The following is a 27973-nucleotide window of genomic DNA, read 5'->3' as shown; positions in this document are numbered from 1 at the left end:
AAGCATGGGGAATATATGTTTTCATGCCAGTGAGGATTACTTTGGTGATATGTTTGGTGCATATGTTTGGATTGGAAGACTGCAAACAATAGTCCAACTATGGGATTTGGATAGGGGATGGCAGTTCAGAGAAGCATGGGGAATATATGTTTTCATGCCAGTGAGGATTAATTTGGTGATATGTTTGGTGCATATGTTTGGATTGGAAGACTGCAAACAATAGTCCAACTATGGGATTGAAGCATAGTAGTCTCGGAGGCTGTTCCATTTGACACTGTTATAATGCCAAAATATTGTGCAGGTGTGACTAAGCATTGTTGCATGGGGCAGGAGATGAGCAATAGGTTGTGGTCAGAATTACCCAGGGGGCTCACTACATTCACTGTATATTTGGAAGGGTCTTTGGTAAGGAAGAGATCTAGGGTATTTGGGGAGTGATTTGGGTTATCTGGTATTCTGGTTGGCATGTGAACAAGTTGTGTAAGGTCATTGGTGATGGCAAATATTTCAGTGTCTCTGCCTGCAGGATCTGGAAGAGGAAAGCCAGTTGGTGTTATGGACATTAAAATCACCTAGGAGGATGATTTTACTATTAGGAGAGTGGGACTAAAGAAAATCAACTTTTGAGGAGAGGAAATTAAAGACCTCAGAGTGGTTGGTGGTATTAGGAGAGCAATAGAGACAGCAGGTGAATTTGACTGAGTGGGAGAGGGATATTTTTAACCAAAGAAGGTCAAAGTTGGGTGATTCTAGGTTAGGTGCTCTCTGGCAGGGTATATCAGAAGTATCCCTTGGGTGGAAAGGAGTTAAATAGTGTATAATTTGGATGGTTGAGATGGATAGTGCTGGGGGGGGGGGAGTGAAATTTGAGTTTCTGTTAAGAAGAGTAGGTGGTGTTTGGTTGACTGCAGATGATGGTGGACACTATTAAGGTTGGAGTCGAGATCATGGATGTTGGTGTAGTGGATATACAAGGGTATGTGGGGGGCATGGCTTTGACCGCAAGGGTCTTGCATGTTTCCTATGCAGGGCCTGCATACTGGTCTCATTTGGTGGCTATTAGTGGTATCACTAGGTTTTTGCACTAGTTTGGTTTGTTTGTAGTCTATGGTCCAGCTGTTGTCTCCATTTTGGCGTTTTTCTTCTAGCTGTCTTCGGAGTTGCCGTCTTTGTTCCCTTTGTGCAAAGGGAACAAAGACGTTTACATAAATTAAGTCATGGCGAGCACGTATACGCGATTGGGGGCAACTGTCCTTCAGCTTGCTATTTATCACCGTTTTTAATTTGGATGTTTTTTGGTGTATCACAGATCACTTTCACGAGATGTGGAAAGTTTATTCCACCCTTTCTTTTGTTTATGGGTCCGAAACAGTGACATTTGATGATATTCCTGGGATTGAAGTTGCATTCACCTGCTAGTTTGCTAACGTCTTCTTTTAAAGATTTACTGTTTTCCTCCGGGAAGTTCAGAATAATGGCGTTGTCTCATGTTTTTGGCCTCGAGCGATGTGTGTACCGCTGATGCGATTAAATCTCGAAGTTCATTAGCAGATACAGATGCACTTGTGATTGGCCGTTAAGTATCTCAAGCTTTGTTTCCAACTTTCGGATTTTGGACGAGAAAGTATCGATCGTGTTATTAAGGTGTTGTTCGAGATTTTCAACTCGTTTGCCTAGGTTTAGCAGCTGTTTGACAGAAGGAAGGCACATTGAACAGAAAAAAGGCTAGTTTAGTTCGATAAAAAGCTTGAGCACCAATTCACCTATTTTCGCGCAGGAAGTATATTGCCAGTAGCGATGTGTGTACCGTTGATGCAATTAAATCTCGAAGTTCATTAGCAGATACAGATGCACTTGTGATCGGCCATCAAGTATCTCAAGCTTTGTTTCCAACTTTCGGATTTTGGACGAGAAAGTATCGATCGTATTATTAAGGTGTTGTTCGAGATTTTCAACTCGTTTGCCTAGGTTCAGCAGCTGTTTAACAGAAGGAAGGCACATTGAACAGAAAGTGCATCTGCTAATGAACTTTGAGATTTAATCGCATCAACGGTACACATGTTACTCAGAATAATGGTGTTGTCTCGTGTTTTTGGCCTCAAGCGACGTGTGTACTGTTGATGCGATTAAATCTTGAAGTTCATTAGCGGATACAGATGCACTTGCGAATGATGTGCATCTGTATAATACTGATGCACATTTTTGACAAGAAAGTATCGATCGTGTTATTAAGGTGTTGTTCGAGATTTTCAACTCGTTTGCCTAGGTTGAGAAAAAAGGCTAGTTTAGTTCGATAAAAAGCTTGAGCACTGATTCACCTATTTTCGCGCAGGAAGTATGTTGCCAGTTGCAACAGAAATTCTGCTAGCTTTTATTGCTTTCTCTTGTACTTCATTTTGTGTATTATGCCATAACTGTTTTTTTCTATTCCTAAATATTTAATTTTACTGATTTGTTCAATTATTCTCCCTTTAATTTCTAATTTCATCTTATGGGTTTTTTGACAGCTGTCATTGTTTTAGTTTTCTCTGTTCATATCTTCATATTTTTTCTTTTCTGTTGCATCACTGAATGTATTTGGTAATCTTGGTAAATCATCTTATATCATCAACATATTCATTTATTCTTAGTTTTTCCATTTTAATTTGTATTCCACATTTTTCCATTTTGCATTTTGTTTACTTCGTTTATTATTTCATCCATTCACTAAATTAAATAAAGTGGGACTTAATGAATCATCTTGTCTAATTCCTTTAGTTATTTTCATTTCTTCAGTCTGTTCTTGGTCTGTATTTATTATAGAATTATTGTGTGTGTGTGTGTGTGTGTGTGTGTGTGTGTGTTCTTAATTAGTTCTAAAATTTATTTTGATATTTTTCTAATTTTTAATGTGGTTATTACATCTTTTAGTTGTATTCTATCAAATGCTTTTGTTAAATCAATAAAGCACATGTAAAGAGATTTGTTGTATTCAACTGATTTCTGTATTATTTGTTTTAATATAAACATTGCATCTATTGTTGATGTATTTTTCTTAAATCCTTGCTTATAATTTAAATGTAGTATACAGGTTTATTACTGAATTTCTCCTGTCTCCTTTCTTAAAGATTGGTTGTTAAGCTCATACCAAATGGGCCGTCAGTCATGTCAGTCATACCAAACAGTCCATTCGGTATCTTATTTTATCTTATAAATTTCTGTTTTTAAGTTCTTCATGAGTTTGTTCAATATTTCAAAAGTTACATTATCTTCTTCGTAAACATTATTCTCATTGATTATATTATCTTTGTTCTTTTCTATGTATAGATTTTGAAAATAAATTTTTCATTTATACAATCCAATATTTGTTATCTTTGTTCTTTCTTTTGGATTTGTGTTATTTTCCAGATTTTCCTTCGGGTGCTATAAGAATCATATTCCAATTCTTTGGAATAGTATTCCAGTATTCCTGTTTGATTTTCCTTATTGCACTGTTTACTTTATTTCATATAGTTATAAATCAAGGTATTTGATTTGTTTTGTGATTATCTGTTAAATGCAATTTTTCTTCTTTTTTTTTTTTTTTTCCCATTAAACTTTTTTTCTCTCTTCTTTAAGCCATGGTGTCCATCTTTGATTATTTTTTGTACTAATTATTTTTTCTCTTAATGCTCTTTTAAATGTTGTCCATTTTTCTTCTATTGTCTGTTTTTGTCTTCTAATGTTTCCACTATTTCACTAAAAAAACCTGCTATCATCAGGAATAATGCCTGCTAAAATAATAAAAAAATAATAATGGATATAGAATTTGCTGTTTTAAGGATACTTGTGATATAAGACTGAATGATGTATGCACGTAAACACAAGAAAGATATTTAATTAATCAAATATTTCGGTCTGGAAATAGCAGGCCATCCTCAGTGGTATTACAAGAACAGTTTTAAAAAATACAAGCTAGAATACTAACAATAGATCATTAAAAATAGAACACGCTGCATGATGTTATATCACTAAGTAATAAGTATAAAACGGAATATTTTGAAGTAGAGACATGATTGAAAAAAAAAAAAAAAATTGATGAGTAATCTTGATTAGACTTTCCCAGATTTTTGATATAGATATACAGTCATTACGATTCAGGTTGGGACGATGGAGCAAGGCCTCCACGCTTTCCTTGAACAAACGTTCGAACCTATAATGGGATCTATGTAAGAGGCGAGTCCTGGACCAAAAGATGCTGTGGTTAGTTTCAATCCCGTGTTGAGCCAATCCAGACTTTTCAGGTTTGTTGTGAAGAATGGAGGATTGATGTTCTTGGATTCTTTTTTCAAGAGAAATATTTGGTTAATTAAATATCTTTCTTGTGTTTACGTGCATATATCATTCAATAATGGATATGATTTACAAGATGAGCCTTGTATTGTTTTGTGCAGTCAGGATCTATGGTGTTATATAAATTATTAGAAATATCTATTATACATATAAAAACAGGAATATTAATTATTTGTTATGGGCTACTCCATGTAGTCCTTAGGCTCATTGAGGGAGGCCCTAAACATCATACCAAGCACACTATCTTGAGATTTTAATTAAAATTTGTATTTAAGTTTCATAGATCTGGAAAAGGCTTGTGACAAGATGCCCAATGGAAACTCTTCAAAACGCTACAGCTATATGATGTATTTATATCAAGCAATGCATTGTCTCTATTTAAGTTGTAAGTCAGCAGTTAAAATTGAAGCAGGTACAGGAAGATGGTTTAATGTTAAATCAGATGTGTGACAAAGGTGCATATCATTTTGACTGTTTCTATATGAATCACATTATGAATGAAAGTGGTATTAAATCTAATATTAAAATTGGCAATCTTGATCTTAGAGTCGAAAGAGACCAGATAAAAGTTCCGCATGGATGGGAATCAAACCCAGGTCTTTCCAACAAAGGACTTTGTCTATACTGACTTAACTACAGAAGTTCTAGTCCAGTGGTTCTCAAACTTTTTTGTTTGGCGGCACACTAAAATCAATAAATAAATTTCACTGCACCCCTAGTATTATTTGCTTTTTATAGAGAGTAAAGTGCTGATTAATTGATTCTGAAAGACTTGCATATATAACCCATAAATAAATTGATATTACAGATACTAAAGATACGAAGGAAAGCGTGTTTAAAAGAAAACAGATTTTATTTAAACTAAATTGGTTTATTTTCAAACAACCCAAAAACATACAAAACAAAAGCTATTATAAAGGTTCAGATAATAAAATATGAACTTAATGTGAAATATGTGCCTGGTGTTGTGTGCATATTTCTTTGATATTAGGCCTTGTTTTTGAGAGACATATTCTCATCTCATTTTCAAGGGCCTTTAGTCTTTCTCTCTTCTTTGTTTTAATATTTATGAGTACAGAAAAACCCAGTTCACACAAATAAGATGTAGAAAATTGCAATAAGATGTTAAGTGCTTTGAATCCTATATTGGGGTACTCCTTCATAGTTGTTATCCAAAATGAATTCAGACACATTTCTGAATGCTTCAATCTCAACGTACGATCGTTACTTATATCAATTAATTCTTCGGCTTCTATAAGACTTAACTCACTCATTACTGATGTTGACTCTACAAATGGATTTCGAATCCAATCGTATAAATTGACTGAAATGTCTGGATAATAATCGTCAATTTTTTCTTCTAACGATGTTAAATGACTGTAAATAAGCTTTTGCAGATCAGTGTTCTTACATTTTCTGGAGGCAACTTTAAGGAACATTTCTACATTGTTGGTGCTTAATTTTATCTTTAAAAGCTTTAATTTTATTTGTAGATGTCAAAATATTCTCATTTCTTCCTTGCATGTTGGAGTTCAGCTTGTTCAGATGATCGATATGTCTGTTAAATAGGCTAGTTTGGAACACCAAAAATCATCTTGTAATAATTTATAGAATTCTGGTTTTTCTTCATTTTGGGAAAACATTAATATCTTCTTTAAGTTCAAAAAAACGATCCAATACACGACCTTTTGGAAGCCATCTTACTTCAATATGAAGAAGAAGATTCTTGTAATGAGATTATCTCATTACAAGCAATCTCATTACAAGAAGATTCTTGTAATGAGATTGCATCTCTTCACATAGTCCTGCAAATATTCTAGATTTTAATGGTCTGGCCTTGATATAATTAACCATCTGAATGATTTCGTCTAATACACTTTTTAATTCCAAGCCTATTGTCTTTGCCACCAATGATTCATGATGAATGAAGCAATGAGTCATTATAATGTTCTCATTTTCTTTTCTAGCAAAGAAAACAAACCCTTTTGTAATTCCAACCATAGAAGGTGCACCATCTGTACATATACCCACACAAGTTTTCCAAGATATATCATTTGTATTAAAATATGTGTTTATTATATCAAAAACATCTTTTCCCATCATAGTTTTTTTGAATTCCTTGCAGCATAGAAATTCTTCGATAATTTTATCATCTTCAATGAATCGAGTAAAAACAAGTGTGCTTTACCACCGATATCAGTTGACTCATCTAATTGCAAACTGAAAAATTTTGATTCGATTATTTTGGTTATAACTGACTTTTCAATATCGACTGACAGATCATTAATATATCTACTCATAGTATCATTTGATAATGGAATCTTCTTTATTTCTTCTTTTGCCTTAGCACCAAAAATTGTTCTCACAATTGCTGAACAGGCCGGACAAATCAAGGTTTCGCCGATAGTATGAGGCTTCATTTCCTTCGCAATTATTTCAGCGACTAAATAACTCACTTCTTGAACTCGGTCAGAAATTGTAAACTTTCTTACAAAATTTTTACTTTGTTTTTCTTGTAATCTTATTAACTCTTTGAAATATTCAGGATTTTTATTCGACAAGTTGTCATGTTTTGTAGAGAAATGTTGCAATAATTTGCTAGGAACCATAGCCTCATTTGATAGAATCAAACCACACAAAATACACTTAGGTCTGGGAATTAATTTATCACCACACCACGTAAATCTCATTTTTAGATAGCTCTCTTGATATAAACAAGTTTTTACATTCTTTTTCATTGTTCCCTTTTTACACGAACTTATTCTTTCTGTTTCTGTTGTTTCATTAGTGCTTTTTTGTTGCTGAATGTTAAAAATAGTAAAATCTTCATTATTGCAAGTATCAGTTTTTGATAATTTATTAGTGCGAATTGGTTCGTTAGCTTTGCTGCAAGTAGACATTTCTTGATCGTCAGAATCTTCACTTCTTTTTTAAATTATTCATGAATTCAGGAAAAAATTATTCATGATTTTGAAGAGCATATGTAACTTTAATATTTTATTTTAAAATTTATTTCAAGTAAATAATTTTTTTTCCGGATGGAAAAAGGAAAAACATTTGTTTACGATGTCTCTCGTTATAGCTGGAATATATAATAATAAGGAAAACCTCTACTCACTGAATTTAATGACTTTAATATCATACTTCATTTATTCTCACCGATGACAAAAGACTCATGATTTTTGTTTAGGGGAAATGATCATGTATAATACTTGTCACACTGAACAGAGAAATACTAAAACAGACAGCAGGACAACTAACCATTCATTACTTCATTTTTCCCAGTATTTATGTGCCATCACATATCTAGTTACTACGACACGCGGTGATCTAATGAAATCCCAGGATATAATATAAGAGCGATACAAAAAATGATAATTTTTATATACGTTTCATCCATTAAAATCAAAATATATAATTTTTTTGTTTTTGATTTAGTTATTTGTGGCAACTGAATATTTTACTTTTTTCAAATAAACGATTCAAAATTTCACGGCACCCAATTTGAGAACCACTTCTCTAGTCCAATGAAGTTAATTGTAGGATAACTTTGAATACTTCAATTTATCCATTAATGTAATTTTAAATATAGAAAACATAGGGGTCAAATGAATGATAGCTCTTCTTCATGCACGTGTTTATGTGAGAAGCACAACGGGTTTATGCTTTGTGGTGAGATTAGATTATCATTATCAAATACCAGTGAAACATGGATAATTTGAATTTTGATACAATTTTTAAATACAGCTATATAATACACATAGAAATCGGAAAAATTAATCACTTGGGAAATTATTGGGCTGTGCGGTTAGCCTAGTGGCTATGCGTTTCGCAACCATATGTCTGGGGAAGGAGTGTCCTAGGTTCGATTCCCATCGATGATTTGAGGAGCTCAAGGATCTTGCTCAACCATAGCCAAGTTAACTGGTCTTGGGCATGGATAGCAGAGTCCCCCCCCCAGTTTATCTGGGGTTTTTCATCCCACAAGCAGTCAAACTACAGATTATAGTTATGAATATTGCCCTTAGGGGGATGCAGCAGAGGAGTGGCGAACCGGCTGCATTAATACACCAGAAACCCCTCATAAGGAGGGGATACAACCAGTTGTAGGACGGACGAGAAAGATAGGATAGGACGGAAATTATTATTTTTCCGGATTAAAGCAAGGCTGAAATAACTCGTTTTACTTACTTTCATACACAAGTTCCAACCTCCTTCGACTATAATCATTCACACAATCCGCAAAAGCTGTGGCAGAAAATGGGACATTCAGTAGATCGTCAGCACTGTTTCCCATTGTAAATATGGGCAAAAAAAAAGTTATACATTATTTATCATCATCACCAAATTCCTGCCATGTACCCTCAAGGGGTGTACAGGATATGATAGTACTACATGAAAATAATTACATCATTACTAACTTCCTATCTACAATTTTCCTCCAAATCAGTCTGCTACTTGTCAAGACTCCAACATTATCAGATCTTATATTTCTATCATCTAAGGCACTTTGTACGTATCAATCCACCTATATCTTGGTCTTCCTCTGGGTCGTTTTCCTGCCAACCTGGCAGAGAACACTTGTTTTGCTAATCTTTCCTCACCCATTCTGTTTAAGTGACCACATGAGATTAGCTCTGCTAATGCATTCCTGGATGCGACAATGTGAAGTTCTTTCCTAATAACCTCGTTTTTAATATGATATTGCCATTGATGCCATCAGTTCACGCCTCTAATCTTTCTCAGGACTCTCATATCTGCTGACTCTAGTCTTTGGTCAAGTGTTTTACTTCTGACCCAGCTCTCAGATCCATAAGTTAAAACTGGTTTGAACACTGTCTGTCTTGTATACAGCTAATTAATGTTCCGACTAATTTCTCTCTTATTCCATATGAATTTATTCAATTGACTTTCCACCATACTAGCTTTGCTGATTCTGTTGTCTATTTCCATATTTAATTTACCATCTTCACAAAAAATCGTGCCTAAGTAGTTGAAATGTTTTACTTGTTCCACAGGTTCTCCATTCACAACACGGTTGACATTTTTAATCATTCTGCCTATTTTCATTGTCTTTGTCTTTTTATTGCTGACCTTCATACCATATCTATTACAACAGTTATTCAGTTTAGTCAGAGAATCTTGAAGACTTGTAGCAGATTTATTTAGAAGTATAACATCATCTGCATAAAGCAAAGAGCTGACATTAACATCTCCAATTTAGATATCATTTTTAATACCACTTTCCTTCATAATGTGATCCATATAGATAATGAATAACAGAGGGGATAATGTACATCCTTGTCTCTCACCAGATTTAACATTAAACCATCTTCCTGTACTTCCTTCAATTCTAACTGCTGACTTACAACTCAAATAAAGACTAAGTATTTGATATAATGCCCCATTGACACCATATAACTGTAGCGTATTGAATAGCTTCTCTCTTGGCACCTTGTCATATGCCTTTTCCAAATCGACAAAACTTAAATACAGATCTTTGTTATATTCCCATGCTTTCTCAACTACTTGTCGTAAAGTGAAGATCTGATCCTGACAGCTGCTATTTGGCCTGAATCCAGCTTGTTCTTCACCATTCTCCTCTTGCACAATCTTTCTCAACCGTTTCTCAAGTATACTTGCATAGATCTTGCTAGGAACACTTAGAAGGGAAATACCTCTGTATTTCTCACATTCAGTTTTATTTCCCTTTTTAAATATGGACACTATGAGAGCTCTACTCCAATCATCAGGAATTCGTCCCTCTGTCTAGGCTTTCTGAACTATGCAGTGCAGCCACTGTAAGACTTTTATACCACCATACTTCAGCATTTCTGGTCGAATATCATCTACTCCTGCTGCCTTTCCACATTTTAAGCCTTTGATGGCTTTTTCTACTTCAAGTATGGATATGTATTCCTGACTGCATGCCTGTTCAGTATTTTTTACCACTGTGCTGTCATCACTGCTTGTTTCATTTAGCAATTTTTCAAAGTAATTACTCCATACCTCAAGGATATCTTTTTCTTCCGTTTTCATGTCACCTTTATCATCTCTAACTCCTTTTACAGCACTCTTTCCTCCATTCCTAAACTTCTTCAACAAATTCCAGAATATCTTAACCTTCTTGATATTTATTTTCTATGTTCTTGCCAAAGTCCTCCAATGACTTTTGTTTAGCTAGTTTTAAAAAGTGTTTAGCTTTCTTACATTTGTCTCTGTATTCTCTACGAGCAAAAGATGATTTATTTGCCAGGAACTTTTGATATGCTTTCTTCTTTTCCTTCACTGCCTCTTTAACTTTCTGTGTCCACCAGGGAGTTCTGATTTTTTTTATCCTTGCAGACAACCTCACTACATGCCTCTCTGGCAGAATCAATCAATGTTTTCTTCAGAGTTTGCCACTGAATCTTCAAGGTTTGATTCCTGTTCTCAAACTCTTTCATTTTTTCTTCAATAATGTTTGTGTATTTTAGGCTACAGTTCACATCTGAGAGCTGGTCAACTTTTATTCGCTTTAAAACTTTCTTACATGTTGTTCTTTTCAATATGAAATTCAATTTTATCCTGCTCAAGACTAAATAGTGATCACTTCCAATTTCAAATCCTCTGTACACTCTGGTGTCCTGCACCAGGGAGAAAACATCACTATCAACAGTAACATAGTCAATGAGACTTTTCTTATTCCTTGCCTCTTCTCTCCATGTGAATTTGTGCACATTTTTATGTTGGAACTTGGTGTTAGTAATAACCAGTCCATGGACTTAGCAGAAATCCAACAGATATTTGCCATTATTATTAGCTTTGCTCTTTTCTCCAAATTTTTCCAAAATATTATTGTATGTCACAATCATTTCCTACTCTGCTATTTAGATCCCCAACAAGGACCAAGTTTTCCTTTTTCATTGTGTCAGTTGCTTTTTCTAAAGCCTCAAAAAATTTCTCCACTTCAATCTTAGTAGAACCTTCTGTGGGACCATAGGCACAAATAAGTCTCATTGTCCAGTTCCCCATTCTCATATTTGCCCACATTACTCTACTTGAGACTGACTGCCATTCAAGAAGATTAGCCTCGTATTTTGTGTTGACTACTATGGCTACTCCTTTTCCTTGATTGTCATTGCCTGAATATAACATTTTGTATTTATTGCTCAGAAAGATCTCACCAGTTTTTGTCTTTTTTGTTTCAGTCCCCTCCTATTATGTTGATCTGGTACTTATCTAATTCCTCAGCTAGCTCCATTTCTTTGCCATTCAGGCTTCTTATGTTGATAGAACTGATCTTTAACTCTGGTGATGTTGAGTTGGGGTGTGTTTTCAGATTTGTTCTAGTAGCTGACTTTGTTCCAGTTTTTACTGTTCGCCCTGGTTCCCTTACGAAAAAACAACGGATGCCTTGCTTAACTGGGCGATGCCCCAGCCTGCATGAAATTTTGTCATGTTGTACCATCATTTTTTATATTGGTTTAACCAATAAGAATACAATTTGGTCGGCTAAATCCCAAATTGCCAGCCCATCCTCGTTCGTTCAGTATCCAAGTAGATACCCAACATGGTACACCAAGAGAAGGTGAGGATTAGACAATAGGTCAGAAGCCCTGGTCGGTTCTCCACATTCCTTTAAAGGCTATGTGGAGGTCTCCTCTCAGTTATACAGCTTTGACCCTTAAGCACCACATACATTATTTATAGAAAATTAATTGTCTGTATCAGTGTCCTAAAAACGTCAGTTCACACTTCACATCATCAAAACAATGAAACTCAGAAAACAAAAACAGCAACTCATGACAACATCCAGTTGGATTGTTGACATAATAACCAATTACAGTTACTGATTTCTTGTGTCAGCGTGCACTCTGCCTTGCCTTCTGGGTGGTTTAAAACTAATTACAATGCTAAGAATTTGATCTGCTGCACACCATCTGTGCAGCGGGTGAACTTCAAAGGGCTTTAGTATATTGTGTTTCATTTACGCTAACCACTCGGCCAGCCTGGCTGGCCGAGTGGTTAGCGTATCTGCTCTCGAGCCAAAAGGCTGTGGGTTTAAATCCCACCTTGGGCATGGATGTTTGTGTTTGTTTGTGGAAATACTAGTGGTTGGTGGTGGATGGTGTTGGTGTAGTTGCGGTTGGTTGGTGGATTGAGACAGAATTGTAGAGCAGGTGCCCTTCCTCGATGAGTCTCTGGACTAGAGGTGTCAGATAATAATAATAATTTAGGAATCATGTGAAGCCAGGAAACAATTAGGGGAGTCTTTAACTGGAATAAATACAAAACTATAATATCAGTATTTCTAAATCACTTAGGGAATTGAACAACGTAGATCCGAATATAAATTAAATTATACTTTAATAAATATCTGCGATATTTCGGCAACGTCACGTTGCCATTTTCAAAAGGAACTTACAAAAAAGGCACGTGCATGCAGGCACTACAACACAGTAACTGAGAATGAAGATATGAAGCTATCGTTCTCCTAGAAGTCCTGATGGTGACCCTCTAGCGGGCTAAGTAGGTGTTCTTGACCGTTGGGCTTAAGGTCTGCTGATGTATGCCTCCCAAATTTGGGGCAGTCGCATACAACCAAATTTGTTGACGTTTGGGGAGTTTCTTTAATATCAGTAATATTGCTTTTTTGTGGATGTGCACTGCACACCCTGAATATTCGCCTCTAGTCAAAACAATATCTTTCATACCTCTCCTTGAAACCATTAACAAAGCATCTACAACTGACTCTGGCAACCCATTCCATTCATTCACTACGCTCCAAGCAAAAAATCTAGTCCTCATGCATTTGCTAACCATACTCTTACCCAACTTCTGGCTCCCTCTAGCCAAAGGCTAAAATATTTTGTTTCTATTAATCCTATAAGATCCTTTAAGTAACTTAAATGTTTCTATGATATCCCCTTTTTTTTTGCCTATCGACCAACTTTTGCAACCCACAAAACCTCAATCTGTCCTCATAGGAGACCATTCCACAGACCACTCACCATCTTGGTCACTTGCCTCTAGACCCTCTCTTCTACTACATCTCAAAGAAATCCATGTGACCAGACCTGAGCAGAGTAATCCAGATGTGTGGTATCAAGGCTTTATAAAGCGGAATAACTTCCTTATCTCTACTTGTTAGTGTGTTCTTCAATGATCAAGTAATCATCTGAGCTACTTGGTCTACTTTAGCATTATTCCCTCTAAACTTTACATCCAAATCCTTGGCTTCATCAGTTTCCTGGAGTACAGTTCTCTCAATGTGGTACACAGCTTGTAATCTTCGTATCTCAAAATGCAAAATACATTGAATTAACATCCATTATGTTTTGCCTATACTGTCAGCCCAATGAAATTGTTCTGCAAGCTCTCTCTACATCACCTTTATTAACTATTATCCTATCCAACTTTGCATTATCAGCAAACGACTGAATTGTATCTTCAAATTATCTGCTATACATTTCCAGTAGCAAACAAGCCAAAGGTTTTGGATTGACTTTTGTTTCAGCTCACAATAATTTTGGTTTTTGTTTAGTTCCCTATTCTGGTTGAGCTGCATGTTTTAACCGTCTGTGGTGTTTATTAAGAGTGTCGTGTTTTTAATAATGTAAACAAGTTGACATTCATAGTGTTTTTATTTATTTTGTACATCTATAAAATTGGCACATCTCCTAGAAAGCATTCAGAAATATGCTGTTTCTCAGCACACATCCATGACTCAAAAACAAATTGCCATTGAGTGTGGTGTTGGTTTGGGTACTGTTAATGCGATTTTATAGAGGCTTAGGGAGACAGGTACCTTTTCTCCTGACAAAAAAGGAAAACTACACTTACATTCACTAGTTAGAAAAAGCAATCTTGGTTTCATTTTGTTTTTCCTAACTAGTGAATGATCTTGAGTAAGTGTAGTTTTCCTTTTTTGCCCACATTTTCCTTTTAATATCATAGACTGAAATAGAGACTTGGCAGCTATTGGGATTAATGTTTCTGACATGACAGTCCATTGAAGATTGTTGGAAGCAGGGAGGACTGCCCACAGACCAAAAAAGAAACAACTATTGATGAAGACAATGCAGAAAAAGAGGCTCCACCAGGCAAAAGTGTACAAAAATTGGATTGTTGAGAAGTGTAAGATGGTCATGTTCATAGATGAGAGCCATTTCTTTGTCCAAGGAAAGCAAGTACCCCCCCCCCCCAGACCTACCTGGTGTATACCAAGTCCGTTGCAGCTGTAAGCTGTCCTACTTTGGCCAAACAGGCAGGACAGCTAATATCGGAATTTCAGAACACAAGGACTACATTCGGTTTCACCAATACAGCCACTCTGGTCTTGCAGACCACGTGCTGGATACCCGCCATAGAATACAGTGGAAGAAAGCCACGATAATACACCGTAGTAAATTCAAATATGAAAGACTATTCATGGAATCAGCCACAGCCCTAAGAAACAATCCAAACCTTAACAAATTTGGGTGCATGGGACTGCCCCAAATTTGGGAAACCTACATCAGAAGACCTTCAGCCCAATCGGCCAAGAATACCAACATTGCCCATTTACTGTGTGTTATGCTTGTGTGCACGTGTCTTGTATTTAAGTTCCTGTGATAATGGCAACGTGACGTTGCCAAAATATTGGAAGTGTATTAAAATTTATTTTAATGTATATTCTATTGTATGTGTAATTTCCTTAAGCTAATTAGTAAGAACAAAAATTTAATGATATAATTTAATCATTGAATGATATTCAATGATCCTTCACCTTTCACTTAAAATTACAACAGATTTTTTTTTTTTACTTTTCTTGTGGGATGCACATTCCTGTAATATTCAGTGTTTAACCACTGTGGATGATAGGATATGGTGAAAATGTATAAAGCATATCCTATATAGATTGATTCAAAATTTATGCTAATTTTGAAAATTTACATTTGCATTCTCCTCTCTGCTCCTGGAACTGAATTATAAATAACTGCTCTAATTTTCTACTGGTTGTTCGAAAGTTTCATGGCAACGTTTAAAATCTATTACTTCATTTTACAATTTTGACAGATATTGTGGCAATAATATTGTGTTGAAGTAGGTACTTCTACTTTCGGACTATTTTCTTTGTAATCTACAATCAGTTGCTGAGCTGTTTGCTGAAATTAATCTCCCAGCCACCTAAAGTGGATGAAATACTCTGATCACCTTAGGATCAAAACATGATCAGCATTCTGCTTTTTATCATGCACCATGCTCCACTGTTAATCTCTTAATGGTGATTGTAGAGCCATTAGAAAATTAACTGTAACAAATACATGTTATTTTTTACAAATACATGTTATATTTTCACCATATAAAATTGCTTATGCCACAAAAAAGAAAGTTCAGTATTTTTTTTTTTCCTTAAAAAAATTCCAAATATTGCTACTATTGTTGGTCACCATTTCTGAAATAAGCTGTCTTACATATTATTATACCATTTAACAGAAGCCTACAAAACCAGCTAGACAGGATGTGCCAAAATGCAAAAATAGATTGTCTGAATGTTAAAGCATACAAATTTACAGTTAGAGATTACCAAAGACTACATTCCTTCACCTGTAACCATGAAATATTTGCAAGACAAAGTAACTGTAAATATTAGAGAAGTGGAATACATCTGGTACAATTACTTTTCTAATATCTTTAAATATAAAAGCTTTCACCCACATATACTGACCAGTAAGAAAGATACAGCATCCATAATTCTAGAGGAAGAAGTAATCCTTTCACTTAATTAAATGAAATCATCAAAAGCACCTGGAATTGCTGAAATTCCTTCAGAGCTTTATAACAATGGTGAACTTGATCTAATTAAACAACTAACCAAACTTTTCAATAATGCTCTTTTCATTGGAACTATCCCAGATGATTGGGAAATAGGCAAAATCTTACCTATACATAAAAAAAAAAAAAGATGTTCAAAAATGTAACAATTATAGACCAATTACTCTCCTTTGCCACTTTTATAAAATCTTTGAAAAATAATACAGAATCATCTAAACATTTACAAACAGCTAATAGAAAAAAACAAGCTGGCTTGTTTTTTTCTATTGTGAGACATACAAAAATATTTTGGAAAAATTTGGAGAAAAGAGCGAAGCTAATAATAATTTAGATCCCCAACTTTTCCTTTTTCATTGTGTCAGACTTTCTGTAAAGCATCAAAAAATTCCTCCACTTTTATCTTAGTAGAACCTTCTGTGGGACTATATGCCAAATAAGTCATTGTCCAATTCTTCATTCTGATATTTGCCCACATCACTACTTGAGACTGCATGCCATTCAAGAAGATTAGCCTCATATTTTGTGTTGAATACTATGGCTACTCCTTCTTTTCCTTGAATATAGCATTTTGTATTTATTGCTCAAAGATCTCGCCAGTTTTTGTCTTTTTTGTTTCAGTCACTCCTATTATGTCGATCTGGTACTGATCTAATTCCTCAGCTAGCTCCATTTCTTTGCCATTCAGGCTTCTTATGTTGATAGTACCGATCTTTAACTCTGGTGATGTTGAGTTGGGGCGTGCTTTCAGATTTGTTCCAGCAGCTGACTTTTCGCTGTTCGCCCTGGTTCCCTGGCGAAAACAATGGGGGTCTTGTTTAACCGGGTGACACCCCAGCCAGCATGAAATTTTGTCATGTTGTACCATCATTTTGGTTTAAGCCAATAAGAATACAGTTTGGGTGGCTAAATCCCAAATTGCCAGCTCATCCTCGTTCATTCAGTATCCATATAGATACCCAACAGGGTGCACCATGGGAAGGTAAGGATTGGATATTGGGTCAGAAGCCCTGGTCGGTTCTCTGCATTCCTTTAAAGGCCATGTGGAGGTCTCCTCTCAGTTATACAGCTTTGACCCTTAAGCATCCCTAGAGTAGGGGTGGAGAACTTAGCTGCAAATACTATAGATAATATACATTATTATAAATGTCATGATTTGTTTTCTGTAAATATTTATTTAGTAATAGTAAATTTGTCATCGTTTATTCTTTAAATCAGTGCGATGGAACAAGACAATTTATGTTCTTTCATTTTAATGAAATATTGCAGAAATTATTTTCATGGTATTTTTAAATGCTTGTACTGAAAATTATGTTAAATATTTATAAATAATTCCTTCTTTCCATACAAGTTCTGTAAGCATTCTGTGAAGTGATTTCTAAATAGAATTATAAACGATAACACGATGTAATTTAGAAGAAACAGCAAACTTTTCACTAAAATACCTTTGCAATTAGTTTATGAAAAATTTGTTTCATGAAAATAGAGTAATAATCTGCAGTTAAGATTTTTGTGGGAAAAAAAAAAGAACTGAATGGTATTTCAGTTTTTCATCTAACTGTAATTAGGCAGTATTATCAAGAAAAAAGATTCTGACATTCTTGGTCGATACAAGATTTGTGTGTAATAATTGATAGCAACCATTTTTCAGTGGGTGTTTTATCCCCTCAGATAAAAAAACATTTTAGAATGAAAGTTTCTCTTATTTTGTCCTGGTAATAATAACAAACTGTAATTATATGATAAAAGGATTAGAAATATAAAAATATACTGCATCCTTTTAGTCTGTATACCACATATTTCTTGCATCTTTCAATGGAGATAATTGATGGTGAGCACTTCTTATCCATGTTTCTTAAACTCTATTTTATGCTTAATATCCTCGTTTTGATTGACATTATAGTTGTCGAGGCCAGTACAGAGGTTAATACATATATATTCCTCACATGTGGCATAACTGCTATGCATGACAAATAGAGGCAACATTATCAGCCAATGACAATGTGAGCATGCTAGCCTTTATTCAACCAAGAAATGCACAGGAAGACATAGGATGTTAACATTAAGAGACCAAAGGGTGATCAGGAGGGTGGTATGTAAATAAGTAGCGAAGAGTTTATAGAATTCACATGGGCTTAGGTTAATTATTAGGACATTATATAAAGAGTTGCACATTAGCCAAACATCAACCTTGCAACCAACAGCATAGACTTGGTGTCTGCTATGGAGAAGGTTGGAAATTTGTGACATGGAGCAGTGTGGATCTGTGAATATAAATATATATATCATGTATCATGCTAGCTGTAAAGTTTGTAGTGGTGGAGGTGTAATGGTCTGGAGCTGTTTCTCCTGGTATGGAGTCAGACCTTTGGTTTAGTAGTAGTAATGATGAATGGCAACAGAAATGTAACACTGTTAAGTAATGTAGATGAGTTTAACATCTTTGTATGGCCAGATAGATGTCTTGTGTAATGGCAAAAATAGCAAGTTGGGTAATGCAGTGCTTCCTACCTTATGACAAGTTTACTGACCAGTCTCTTGTTTTTTTCAAAGACAGTGCACCATGTCACACAGCAGATGCTTTGTTATGTGGTGTGGAAAAACTTTGGCTTTGAAAGTCTCATTCTCAACCTTAGAGCATCTTTCGGATAAACAGAATTTGTTAGGTGTGTGTGTGTGTGCCTGACCATTGTATCGAACTGCTAAGCATGAACTGGTAGAGAATATACCAGAAGGGCAAAGAGTTTGATTACAACTTAAAAAGGGTCTACTGATATGTGCAATTTAGGTTTCTCTGAAATGCTGTTCTTGTGATCCCAAAACTTATTGAAGTTAACTATTTGTAATTGTGGAACAAAAATTGATTTAGTTTTTAGTTCTACAAAGTAATAAGCTCTTCTAATTTGTATATTTTATTGTTATTTCTTTGTTTTACAGTATATACTAAATCCCTTTGCCATATAGCTGAAGTTGTTAGTGGACCACTGTTGCAGACCCTCGAGAATCGTCTACATCAAAACCAACAGAAAATAAAAAGCTTAGAGAAAGAAAAGGAAGAACTACTTCAGAGGCTTGGAAACCTGTATGAGTTAGAACCACAGTGGAAAGTTGCTGGCTGAAGAGATTTCCACTTAGAATATCTTGAGAGTAGCTGAAACAGTAAATTTTAAAAATGCAGTCTTTCTTAAAATGTGCATATAAGTGAACTTATAAGGGTTTTATATGTAAATGTAAGAATACTTTGGAAATGAATAACCAACAGCTGCAAATTTTAAAAGTTAAAAAGCATTATCTGATGCATATTAAATTATCCCAAATTGCTGTTAATAAGCTATTCTGTAGGTGTGAAAGCGACTAAAATAACTTTAACCACAATTGTCTGTGTTTTTTTGAATGTTTGTTTATTGTTTTAACAACTGAATAATTTATATTCAAAAATGTGTTTTGTTATCAGTTGTATTTTTTCATTATAATTTTTTCCCCTAATGATTGTTATTTAAGAGAAGGAACAGAAATGCTAAAATAAATGTCGTAATTGCATGTATATATATAAAAAATCCATTTCTTTATTCTAGAATACTGGTATAAAACTTATGGGGACACAAGTGAATGAATATCCATTTAATTATCTCAACATTTTGTTGTTGATATTAGATAATGAATAACATTCCTAAAATAAAACAAAAATTGTTTGTTTTGGATTTGTATTTGACCAGTCAGAGATCTGTGGTCAAATATATTGTGCAAGTAATAAGCCAAAGTAACTTCAAGCAGGATGCATAAATAAAGTACAGTTGAAATACTCACATGCAGTGAATACCACTCAGGATGAAATTTAATTTCTTTTGGATGAATACAGTATGTTCTTCACACAGTTCCCTATTTTTTTTTTTTTTTTAAGCTTTCTTGGAATCATCTGTAGCCATCAGTTTCTTAAAATCTGCTGGTTGGTAAGATGTTAATGTGATTCATACAAGCTCTGTTAAGTGTTCTTTGGTGAATCAAATCAAAGAACTATCTTTTTTTTTTTTATTTGATTAGTGTTACTGTTGGTTACAGAACTTCATGATTATAAGTAGTACTGAATAGGAAATTAATCTCTGGGAACACTGGTATTACACCACTGATTTTCCAGCACCCTTGATTCCAGAGTCTTGCAGGACCAACAGAGATCATGTAATAATAATGCATCAGTATGCCTCTGACCTAATTAATTCTACCTTTCCTGTCTCTCTAAAACACTGTGGATAGCTAAAAACTTAAATACTAAATGTGAATTAATTAAATGAAAATGAAATACAGTAAAGTATTAACATCAATGAATGGGATTATTAATTCAACAGGTGTTAAATGCAAATTGAATGATTTAATGAAATATATTCATTAGTATGGGTGGAAGTGATGCAGATTAAATGTAACTGCTCTACTCAAGAAAGTTGCAGTAATACTGCTCTCAAAGTGGCAAAAAGTTTAGAATTCTACTAGGATTGTAGAGCTAATCAGAAAGGTCTGGAAATTGAGGACTGTCAGGATTACCATCTGTTTCGAAACTGTTTCATTATGGCGCTACGATATTCCATGCAAAACATCTGCAGCCGTGAAAGCCATGGAATTATCTGATGTTGGTCTAATGCTCTGACACACACACATCTTTCTTATTTATATTTTTAAATGCTTCATCCAAGCGAAGTTGTTTAATGTGCTTTGATCTTTCCCTATGTGATTTTTCATACATTAAATGATAACTCATTAGCTTTTGTTCTGTCCTAAAGGTGCATTGCTCTAGGCCTTCAATTAATTCACACTTCAATTCAGTTAACTAGTCAGTGGCAAGTTTTCATCTATATCTGCCTCACTTTCATCTTAATCACAATTTAACCATGATCTATATAGCGACAGACAATAGGTGCTTGTTGAAATTCGAAAATTGCAAAACATTTTGCACTCATCCTATAGATTATGCAGTGTGTCCAGCTTTGAGGGAAAGGGAAAGGAAAAAAATCAGATTATTCTAATGTAATCCAGCTATTTTTATTTGTATGGTATGTTATAGGGTAAATGTTAATTCCTTTCAAGGTTCTAGGACATTTAGTTTTTACTTTCACTAATGGTTTACATCTGTGTTTGAGCACCCTAGGATGGTAAATGTATCCTTAGATTGTGTGAATCTTGTGGACGTTTATTCTCTGCTTTTAATGTCCTTCATCACATGTAACATAGTTTCATGCATTATACGCTTGTTCTACAAATTCATAGTTGATGAGTACAAGTCTAGCCACATACTGATAGTTACAGGCTGTTTTTCACTACCCACACTTTATGCAGAGAAATTGCAAGATGCTTCTTAACCTTTTGAAGCCATCCTTCATATAGTCACATTCATGTTTTAATTAAAGTTCTTTATGGAGTAATTTTGCCTGTTTAGTTAACATCAGTGGCAGCCGGTGAAAATTTTAAGTGGGGGTGCTGCATATACAAAATAAAAAAAAAATTTTTTTTCGTAATCAGTAACCAATTTATTAATAAATAAATCTAATGTTAAAAAATTGCTTTATTAAAAATATTTCACCCTCACCACGAACAAACACCAATAATACTAAATGTTTTTGGTGTTTTGGGATACGAAATACTAAATGTTTTTCGTATCCCACAGAAATAACACGCGCATACATACAATTTATCTGTAAGCGACACTGCCCAAACGAGCAGTGTCGGAATCACTTGAAGCGTACAATGAGAAGCGCAAACGAATATCGGCAAGTCTAGCTGCAATTGGCCGAATGTGATAATTCCGACACTGTGCTAGATCGCAGTGTATTTGTTTCGTAATCTAAAGCGTTAATCAAGCAATTCCAATTATTAACTATTCGATCAATGTCAAAACATAAGCTGTAACTTTTAACATGTTGTATTGCATTTATATAATGTTGTAAGCATTGTTATTATTTATAAACACAAACAAAATTTTTTTCCTTGGGGTGCTGCAGTCCTCTTGTATGAGCCGCCACTGGTTAACATGCTATGTAACAATTCCACCCCATCACTCTTGCATCGTCAAAACCATTCTTGCATCACTTGATCATGCTCAGTACTGTTAACATTTTCATAGTTTTTCTGACACCCATTTGCTTCTTAGAATCACTATCTGCAAAGAATTTCAGTATTTTGTCCCTTTGCTTCTTTATATCAAAATCAGTTGATGGACCAGTACCATAGTTTATATTTACTGAATAGACATTGCTTAGAAGCCATACCTATAGTTAAATGTATGTAATACTGTAAAAGTCTGAAAATTGGTAAATCCTAGCATTTACCATAGTGAGGTGGTAAAAGTCTGAAAAATGCTTGTAAACACTTTTATCAAACCATTTTGGTAAATGCCAGCACTTACCAACACCAATTGGTAAAAGCCCAAGTACAGTGCGAGTATAGACTGGTTTGAGTGGCTACGATCTAGAATCAGTTTAGGTTAGGTTCCAAAAACCTACTCTTGGACAAAATGTTAGAATAAAAATACCAGATATTGATAGAGCAAAGATGGATCCAAAATCAATAATAGCCGTTATCACAGACATTAAAGGCGTAGAATTTTATGAACTTGCTACCAAGTTGGGTACCAAACGATTTCGGTATACGAAATGTATGCAATTTGGTGTTGGTGAATTGCCAGCATTCACCAACACCAAATGAAATAGCCAGTTTTGTCTAAATTATAATAATTTATCTTTGTCAATTTAAATTTCGAAACATAATGTCCAGAATAACATTAAACATAACTGCTTTATTATTTTACTACATTTATTTGATGTATTATAAGAAAATGTTCATGAAATAAAAGTAACTTATTAATCACAATTTCCTTCAACATTATCAAATCATAATTAAACCTATTTGTTACAGCAAGGTTGACTGTTGTGACATTTGGAGTTACAAAGTAAATTGGCTGATTTGCACAAACACATCTTCATCGTACACTTTGAACAGTTGCATTTTTGGAATCCTTGTCCACCAACTAAAGAAAGCTTTTTTTACCACTTCACGTGCACTTATTTCTTCCTTTCCAACTTCTTCGATGCTTAAAAAATTTGCTTTGTACTAAGTAAATTGGTTTCTTGTGTACAATGCTTTTAGTTTACCCAACTTAGTACCAACTTCATAAATTTCTTTGCCTTTAATGTCAGTGATAATGGCTATTATTGATTTTGGATCCATCTTCTCTCTATCAATATCTGGTATTTTTATTCTAGCGTCCGAGAGTAGGTTTTTGGAACCCAACCTAAACTAATTCTAGATCGTAACTGCTCACAACCATTTATACTCGCACTGTACTTGGGCTTTTACCAAACCATTTACTGAAATGGTTTGGTAAAAGCCTGAAATGGAAGCATTTTTCAAACTTTTAGCACCTCACTATGGTAAATGCTAGGATTTACCAATTTTCAGGCTTTTACAAACATATGCAAAATAAGCTTAAGAATCATGCAAAATCAAAATATCGCCACCAACACCTTCAGATGTTGAGTGCATGCCACACACAAAATCTGTGGCAGACCATTGAAGCATTTAAGGTAATTTCATTTGTGGCTCTCTAATCTAATTTTTGTTTGGACTAAAGGAGGTGCTAGACCATCCGTCACCAGAAAATCAGAGGAATACCTGTATTTGAATATTAGTTTTCAGAAACATGTTCTTAAAAAAAAAAAATGGAGTAATTTTATTCTACAATTTAACTACAACTGTTTTATTTTAATCCTTCATCCTCTTGAAGAGCCAGTAGCTACATTTGAAGAGCTGTTGTATCCAATATAACAGGCTGTGAGAACGGGACAGCTGTTTTCTATTCCATCAGTCAGAAATAATTTAAAAAAAAAAAAAGACAGCTTAAAAGTCACCAAGTTACTAAATTTATTTTCATGCAAAGTCTGCACTAATTTTGGTGAAGCAAGAGAAATTTTTTGACCTGAGGTCTCTTTAGAAGAATTCATTTTGTTTTGGAAAACTGAATATGAATTTTCTTTGAGTGAAGGAGGGGAAAAAAAGACAAACTTGGAGAGAGAAATTTGGTGAGCTAATTGTACATCAGTGAAAAGGCCATTGTTGTTAACCACTGGACATCGTGTAGTAGAGAAAGAACTTTGCTATCTTTTGTAAGAAATTGTTTAAGTGATTCCAGTACTAAAATGAAATTGTAATGTTGCTCAGTGATAACCTCCTAACCAAACAAAATCATGATACATTATTGGGAATTCTCGTAGACAGGCTTATACGTTGGTTATGCATTATTAAAACACTTAAGGAATTGAACAACGTAGTTAAGGATATAAATTAAATTAAACTTTAATAAATATTTTCCGATATTTCGGCAACGTCACGTTGCCATCTTCTAAAGGAGACCTACATCAGCAGACCTTCAGCCCAACGGCCAAAAACACCTACTTAGCCCGCTAGAGGGCACCATCAGGACTCTTAGGAGAACAATAACTTCATCTCTTCATTCCCAGTTTCTGTGTTGTAGTGCCTACGTGCACGTAACTTTTTTTGTAAGTTCCTTTAGAAGATGGCAACGTGACGTTGCCGAAATATCGGAAAATATTTATTAAAGTTTAATTTAATTTATATCCTTAACTACGTTGTTCAATTCCTTAAGTGTTTTAATAAAACATTATTGGGAAGTTCTTTATAATTTGCTTGGAAGAGTTTTTGGACTGTCTGTGTTTTTGCCTTTGTATGAATACAACAATCTTTAGAACTGCTTCCGTCACATTTTCATATTTCAAGTGTTTGGCTGCCAGATGTCCTCTGTGAGTGATATAATGAACTAGGAGAAAATTGAAATGTTTGCTATTGCTCTTTAAAATTCCCATCAACCCAGTTTTTGTGTCTGCTATAGCTTGAGCTCCATCAGTTGCATACCACTTTTATGTACAGCAATATCATAGAGCTGCTTTTATGTCAGACCTTCCGATTGTATCCTTCATTACAATCATCTAATAATTCCTCTTTCACATTTAATTCCTTAGTCACATCACATATCTAATCGTATGGGGTACCCCTTTCTTCTACCATCCCTTAGGACTGGTGGAGCAGCCCTCCTAGTGAGGGATTGAGTAGGTATTTTATGACTGTAGATCTGTGCATTTGCAGGCTGGTTTTGCCTCTTCTGAGGGTCGAAAAACCCTCTACCTCTGTATGAGATAGAGGTTCCTCACATCATGGACAGGAATTGAACACAGGTCTTTCCAACCAAAGGGCTTTGTCTATACCAACCAAGCTACAGAGGCGCTACATCACATATTGAACAGACATGATGACTTGTGGTATATCTAGGATATATGATGTCTATGCCATTTTGTGAACATTCCAGAATTACAAAAGCATGCCTTATCTCATATCTGGAAGCACATATTTTGTTAATCACATTTTGATGTTTTGTTTTTTAGGATCTAAAACAGAAGTGACTTCTGAAATGTTTTCCTTAAATTTTCTTTCTGAATATGGATGTTTTACTAAAACCATATTAAGACTATTTCATTGTGATATCTAGTTTTGTAATAAATGTTGACAGTATTCTCATTTGATTATCATTTAGATTTCAAAGAATGCATTTTATTTGTATTAAATCAGAACCAGTAGGAAATTCTCAGGTAAAGTTGCTTAATAGTAACATTGAATTAGGGTAATGTCTTTTGATATAATAGACGACTTACTCTTTTGATGAATACAAATTCTTTTTTCTCCACTGTTACTTGAACACTGTTTTCATCTTCACACTTCTTAGATTCAGAATTTTTGATATATGGAATTAAAATTGAGTTTCTAGGGAGAAAATTCCTACTTATCCATGTCAAAGATTGGCTAACTTGAGGACCAGCAGAAGTTCCTCTCGTTGGTGACTGGAATCAAACCTGTGATAGTCTTTCTTCAGGTGCCCAAAGAAAAATTCATTGTTCAAGAGAGTGAAATTGCTTAAAAAAGTTGAGTTCTATTCAAGTACCAAATTATAGACATCAATTTCTGACATATACCCTCAGGGAGTATACAGGATGTTATGATGGTATTTAATGAAAAAGTTATATTACTAACTTCCTATCAGCAATTTTCCTCCAGATTAATTTGTTATCTGTCAAGACTCCAATATTTTATCAGATCTCATATTTCTGTCTTCTAAGGCACTTCTTATATCAATCCAAGATCTTCATTTTCTTCTGAGTCATTTTCCTATCCTGGCAAAGAACACTACTTTTGCTTTTCCTCTCCCATTCTGTTAGGTGACCATATCACATTTTATTTCTAACCCATTTCTGAATGCTAACAGTATGAAGTTCTTTCCTGATGTCATCTTTAATATGATTCGTGCCTCCATAGCTCAGTTGTTATAGATGAAACCCTTTGGTTGGAAAGACCTGGGTTCAATTCCCATCAGCGACGTGAGGAATCTTCATCTAGTCACTTTCGTCAAAAGGTAAGTTAGCCGGTCTCATACGGAGATAGATTTTTTTCACCCGGAAACTCTGGTTTTTTGCATCCCAGAACGGGCAAATCAGCCCAATGAATACACACATCTGCAGACATAGGGCCAACCACCTTATCCTCAAGACGGTTGCAAGAATAATAAATAAATAAAAAACTCGACACCATAAAAGAGGAGGATTAAGAAAGAAAGAATTAATATAATTCTGCCATTGATGCCTTCTGTTCACTCCTCTGATCTTTCTCAGAACTCTCATAGTCTTGTCTTTGAAATCAAGTGTTTTATTTCTGACCCAGCTCTCTGATCCAAAAGTTCAAATTGGTTTGAATACTGTCTTGAATACAGCAAATTTAGTGTTTTGCCTAATTTCTATCTTATTCCATATCAGTGTACGCACTTGACTTCCTACCGTATCAGCTTTGCTATTTCCATATTTGTTTTTTCATCTTCGTTAAAAATTTTGCCTAAATAACTGAAATGTTTTGCTTGTTTCACAATTCTCCATTCACGGTGATGTTTTTGATTTCTGCCGTTTTTTTTTTTTTTTTTTTTTTTGTCTTTTTATTGCTGATTTCCATACCAAATTATAGCAGTTAATCAGTTTAGTCAGGGAATTATAGACATTATAGCTGAAAATGGATAATTTTGCCATATATAAGACAGATGCTATACTATGTTTCGTGCTACTACGTGTATGGGGTTTTGAGTCCTATTAGACATGCACTCTTAATTAATGATTACTGATCATAATCATTTATTAATATGAACTCTCGAAGAGGTTTTACAGATATTCCTACATAATTAAATTTATATTATTACTGCTTTTTATCAACAATTTTATGCCAACTGTCAGGTTGACACTGCATTCAATTTTCACTATAGCAAACAAAAACTCATAGACGCCTTAGAAATAGTTATGTTGCTATATAGTAAATTCCTTTAGCATTGTGCCTATGCGTCTTTGGTCAGGACTTTTCAGTAGATTTTTTTGTAGCTAGCAACTTTGCTATAGTGAGAGTTAGTATGTTGTCAAATCTTGCATTTTTGTCTTCTAAAGCAGTACTTGCCAAAGTGTGGTATATATACATGCCCAGAGGGATATGAAAGGTATCACTTTTTTTTCTTTTTAATTCCGGTTAATAAATACATATATTTTACTTTTATTTTATATTTTTGTTGCCATATTGTAACAGATAAGTGCAGGTCTATTATGTAATTAATTTTTAAACAAAGTATCTCTTGGCACGTGTCAGCTAACCTCCATTAGGGCTGTGTTTCAATGATGGCATGATCACATTCCAATTACATAACTTAAACTGCTTGCATTAAAAGTTGAAATTCAGATAGTTCAAACTACATAATCTGAACTCCCAATTAAATTGCTGTTTTTTAAAA

At 34.6% G+C, this 27973-nt stretch overlaps 1 protein-coding gene across 2 annotated transcripts in view; it reads left to right on the top strand.

The window, feature by feature from the left end:
* The window catches only part of LOC150102514 (lys-63-specific deubiquitinase BRCC36-like), a 143928-nt gene extending 124446 nt beyond the window's left edge, over window positions 1-19482 (top strand). For both annotated transcript variants that reach the window (XM_090399200.1, XM_090399199.1), the window contains exon 7: window positions 19045-19482. In XM_090399200.1, the coding sequence (XP_090255326.1) occupies window positions 19045-19226 (182 nt within the window). In that variant the 3' untranslated portion in view covers window positions 19227-19482. The remainder of the gene's footprint in view (window positions 1-19044) is intronic.
* Window positions 19483-27973: the final 8491 nt, after the last annotated feature.

The sequence above is a fragment of the Typopeltis vanoorti genome, chromosome 10, assembly GCF_054136105.1.
Source record: "Typopeltis vanoorti isolate ZY-2024b chromosome 10, IOZ_Tvanoo_1.0, whole genome shotgun sequence".
NCBI classification, from domain to species: domain Eukaryota; kingdom Metazoa; phylum Arthropoda; class Arachnida; order Uropygi; family Thelyphonidae; genus Typopeltis; species Typopeltis vanoorti.
The sequence above is the reverse complement of the archived record's forward strand: the minus strand, read 5'-3'. Positions and strand labels throughout refer to the sequence as shown.